This window comes from Cupressus sempervirens, chromosome 4 (genome assembly GCF_028749045.1).
Source record: "Cupressus sempervirens isolate cs-2001-9-10 chromosome 4, ASM2874904v1, whole genome shotgun sequence".
Taxonomy (NCBI): Eukaryota; Viridiplantae; Streptophyta; class Pinopsida; order Cupressales; family Cupressaceae; genus Cupressus; species Cupressus sempervirens.
In genome coordinates this window covers 41,584,432-41,589,684 of record NC_143121.1, presented here as the reverse complement: position 1 = coordinate 41,589,684, position 5,253 = coordinate 41,584,432, and the positions used below count along the sequence as shown (strand labels likewise).

The 5,253-nt window shown below is 35.7% G+C and overlaps 1 protein-coding gene across 1 annotated transcript; it reads right to left on the bottom strand.

Annotated features, from left to right (window-relative positions):
• Positions 1-932: 932 nt before the first annotated feature.
• On the bottom strand, positions 933-4,796 carry LOC149559837 (disease resistance protein RML1B-like). The gene is made up of 5 exons (XM_089823512.1): positions 4,312-4,796; positions 3,487-3,647; positions 2,406-3,394; positions 1,961-2,239; positions 933-1,612 (listed from the first exon to the last, which is right to left on the bottom strand). The coding sequence occupies exons 1-5, from the start codon at positions 4,734-4,736 to the stop codon at positions 971-973; spliced, it is 2,496 nt and encodes an 831-aa protein (XP_089679638.1). The 5' UTR covers positions 4,737-4,796; the 3' UTR covers positions 933-970.
• Between the last annotated feature and the right edge of the window lie 457 nt (positions 4,797-5,253).

Here is a 5,253-nt window from a genome sequence, read left to right as displayed (position 1 = left end):
ATCACACTACCATTGGTCTGATTGCCACCTAGGCATCCTACCACCTCATTAGCACGTGGTGCCTTCTAATTGATTGGGCAATCTGCCAACTCAACACTGGGCCCACTAACATGTCTCACATGTTCATTGGGTTGCTCTGTCATTTTGGCTAACCTCCGAGCATCTTCTCGTTGTGACTAAGAGACAACTGTCCATCTCATGCCATGTGGTGAAATCCGGTTGCATCTGAGATGAGGTCACCTTGCCACATGTTGCCTTGTCACTTTGTCACATGCCACCTCATCCTTTGCCACATCACTAGTGACATTGTGACATCTCGACACATGTCACTATTTTTCCATTTAACCCATTTCAAAATGTGTGCCATGTGCATATCTAACTTGCCAGTTGATCCACCATGTCAAATCAAAATTTACGTCATTATCATCAATTACCCTTCAGGATGGGACCCACGTGCATAGAGCTTCATGTCTCAAAAGGAGCTTGTATTTGAGACATCATATTTTTGTGTCTTTGCAAATAAAAATAGTATACGGAATTGTGATATTGCTATCAGGATTTAATTGTGTGATTTTGAGTCAAACTCATTGACCCATATTTCATTAGTAGTGATTCAACATGAATCCATCTCTCATGAGAATAAATGGAACACTTAGCACTCATTGGAACTCATTGACATACATTTTTCTCATTATTAACTAACTTCCATGAAATTAATCCCCTTCATTATTAGTGTACTTCCTTGAATTAAATCCTCATATTGGGATTTTGCATTCCCCATGTTAGCCCATCTTGTGAGATAAAAAGTTTTCTCATATTCACTAATTATTAAGTGTCATTAGAGCCATTTTGTAATATCTTTTTGTGACAATTCATTATGCTTTATTTATTTAAATACATTTTCTTCTTGCATTAAAACATGTAGAAAGGAATTCTTAAAAAATAATTGAATGATATATAAAAATATTGTTCAATCAAATACAATAGAACAACTTTCTCTAATATGTTGGGGTAATGATTCTTTTAGTTTCAAAGAACAACCCACCAAAACCATCTTCTTCAGTTCTGTAAGATCTGCAAAACTCAATGGCCATTCTTCTAACCCAGAACAGCGCCTCAAATCTAGCTCTTCCAAATTTTTGAGCTGTCCAAAGTTAGAAGGTAACTTCTTCAAACCTGAACAATAACTCAAGCGCAAAGTTTTTAGGAAACTGAGATCCCCAAAACTAGAAGGCAATACACTTAATGAAGAGCAGTCATATAAATCCATTGATGTCAAATTGTTCAGTTGCCCAATGTTTGAAGGTAACTCTTTTAATTCATGGCACTCACTTAGACGCAACTCTTTCAGATTATTGAGTTGCCCAAAATTTGAAGGCAACTCCTTCAACTGATGGCAACCTCTCAAATATAATTGCTCTAGCTTTGTTAGGTTTTCCATTCCATCTGGTAATCTTTCCAGATCTTTCAAACCATATAACCTTAATTTTACAAGTGAAGAATCAGGAGTGGCTTTGGTGGCAGGAATTTCAGAATACGAAACTCTGTTCTTTGAAGAAGCATACATTCTTGGGAGGTTTAGTGAGGTCATCATGCGCAGGCTGGGAGGAAACTACAAATTTGTACAACAATTATGGATGAGATTGTCAATCAGTGAAATGAGTTTTTCACAATCTTTAGTATTTCTCTATTCTGTTTTTGAATTCAATTGTGTTTTAATTTGCATTAACATTTTAGGTTACACTTTGATTGTGTGATTTTAATTGCATCAACATATCTGATATGATCTAAAATGTTGATTCAAATAAAAAACACAATTAAAATGTAATCTGAAACGTTAATACCAAAAAACACAATCGAATTCCAAAGCAATACAAAGAAAATATTGCAAAATATCATTACACAGTCTAATTAAAACTGATTGAAATGATAAATATGATCTGAACAAGGCAGATCTTACCTCATTAAATCTCATCCCTGGCATGAGTGGTCCCCTATATACGGAGAGGTGCTCAAGTTTCTCAAACTCAATTGGTAAATCAGGAATGCTACTTTCAACTTGGAGGTATCTCAATTGTTTAAATGGTTTATGACATTTCCCCCTGAATACTATCTGTGATCCTTCATAAGATAGCACTCTTATTGAATTGCTCATGCACTTCAGATGATCTTCATTAATTTCAATTGAAGGGTGCTCAAATCTTTCATTGAGAAAAATGCTTCTTAAATTTCTGAGTTTCTGCATGAACATGAACCACATATGTCATTACGATGAGCTGGTAACAGCAAGTTGAAGAGGTTAAATTGTTTCTGAACTATTTTGTTATAATATCTTTATTAAATTGCCTTTCATATTAAGCAACAAATCTATTTTCTTAACATTGACAAGAGACATCTTGACGTACCTCTCCATCTTTCAGACATTTCAATAGAGTCTCAGGGTCTGTGACTCTATTTTGCTCTGACATCTTTTTCCCTCTTGCTTGAACAATATCATGAACAATCACACGACCATCTTCGGATGTCTTGACAAATGTTGCATCTTCAAGAGCTCTGAACTCTTCCTCTCCAACTATGTAGGCCACTTCTTCACTTGGCCAATAACAAAACAAGGACGTGATATCCAGAAATGCCTCTTTGACAGGGGGTAACAATCTGTGGTATACAAAATCAACAATTCTGTCACTAATATCTTCCTCTTCCACAATCTCCCCTTCTCTAAGTAACTCTAATATTATATTATTATTCGTATTTCTGCTACTGATGGCCAGTTGTGAACCAATAATCTCCAGCAGAAGTGGAATGCCACCACAAAGCTTGAGCAGAGCATCTATGTTCCTTTCATTATTGTACTCTGAAACATTCTTCAACAAAATCTTTCTTGCCGCTATTGATGGAAGAGGGCTCACTGGGTATTGTCGGCGTTGGATATTCCAGGCAACAAATATTTCTGTCTCCTGGAGATTTCTGGTAGTGAGAAGTATTCTGCTCTTGGAGGGAAGGCAACTACCCAAGTCTGCAGGTAGAAGTTGTTTCAGATCTGCTCTGTTCAGAGCATTGTCAATATATAAAAATACAGGCTGAGTAGGATTATTTTTGAAGAAAGACCAGATCATGCCCCGACCTTGGTGACAGTCTGTCAATTTCACATTCTTGTGGAACAATCCATTCAAGATCTGTTCTTGAAGGATTTTAAGATCATTCTTGGTACAATTTTGTTCCATGTGAATTCTGCAATGATTGTAGTTTTGGAGGTCAATATGGGCATAAACATTATCAGCTAGGGTTGTTTTACCCATTCCTCCAAATCCATAGACAACCACTGCCTGAGTTGATGTATGTCCATTCAAATCTAACAGTTGGATTACTGATTCTAGGTCTCTCTCGATTCCAACTGTATTGGAATTGTGGAAAAACTGAATCAGAAAGTGTGGGGAAACTCTAAAGATATATGGAAAGTATTATTCAAATCCAAAAACATCCTACCTGCTGTTTGGTATGCATAGAGTTCCTGTGACTGTGAAGCACTCTTTGCAAGTCTTTTCTCCATGTCAGTTATACCCCACAATATAAGGTCGTCATACAAGCGGTCGATTTTGACTTGGTAATAATGTATGCTCTCAGCATTGACTGAAGCAGTGAGAAACCTTCACACAATTCAGATTTATTCAACAAATAAATAAATTGATTCCGGATCAAAACACAGACTTCAGTCTTCCTGTCATTTATCTAAAAACTCGAACCGTTTCAGCCTGGTTTTCTGTCACGTAAGTCATTTTCTAACTGCAATTCCTATTGTTTTAAAATACCTTTACAACAATCTGAATTTTTTCTTTCGGTAAAACATTTTGACGATTAAAATTTCTTGTAGACTTATGATTCTCCATTGTCCTTGGTAATAACTGTGTGAGTTTATTCCCTTGACATTTTGAATCAAGATACATGATCTATCATTTGAAAGAAGAGAGTAAGACAATGGATTATTCTCTGTCTTGCTCTCTTCAACATTTTTAGATCAAACTATATGATCTAGGGAAAAAGAGAGTAAGGCAATAGATTATTCTCTTATTTTGCTCTCTTCCTAATCATAGATCACATAACTTGATCGGAATACATCGAGAAAATAAATTCACTCAGCTATTAGCAGAAATAATGCACAATATTGAAATTTGTTATTTAAATCTATTGATCATAAAGCTCTCTGGCACCAGGCTGCTTCTTACCATTTCAACGCACACAAAGTTGAGCTTTTGAATTTTCTACATTACACATGCAGACTTTGAAAGAAATTACTCAATTAGTTGTACTGACCTAAAAACCCTGGTTGTTGTAAGTTGGGAAGCACACATGGTGCATCCCACAACAATGCACTGCACTGCCTCGTTTAGTTTTTGCTTCTGGTCTGGCATTTGATCATTCAACTGCAAAATTTGCTTTCCAAGATTAACCATTCTTCTCAGAATTTCAAGGCACTCAATCCTGTTGTTAGAAGTCTGAATACATCTCTCCAATACAAATCCCACCATAGAAAATGCTGCTCCTAGCCAAGGAATTTTCCCGGCGCCTCCAAGTAAATCTATAACAGTTTTCTCTATCTCTGCACTTGTACCTGACATTAAATCTCTCTGTACAGAAAATCTATCTATCTCTGCACTTGGCCCAGCTATGGAATCTTTCTGTAAGGAAAAATTCAATGAATATATGAGTGGCGTGATGTCCCAAATAAATGTTTTCATATAGGTATATATTTTAGATCTGAAATGCTTAGAACGTCCTATGAAATATGTAGTTTTCTAGCTGAATGTAAACATACGTAACTGGAAATTTGACAATTCTGCTTAAAAATCAAAATCACTAAGAGTTGAAAGATGATTCAATTGCCTGACACATAACAAAAACTTGCTGGAACATATCAACAGTCTGTAGCCTTCAATTGAGCACAAAAGTATAGAAAAATGGACCCTACAACAACAACAACAACAATTGGAATAAATCTGAAACAAACTCTGCAAACTTTATGTTCCTACACACAAAAATTGACAACCTTTTGTACTACATCTTACAATGACTCCCATTTGTTGTAGATGATCTAGATGGCCAAATTGGAGCATAGTGTTAAATATAAAACAAACACAATAGCAACAATACAGGACAACAAATCTGAAATTATAAGAGAGTTTAACTTCCACCAAAATGTACAAAACAAGCGAAGTGAAAAAAAATCTTAAAATCAACACAACTTCTAAATGAGAT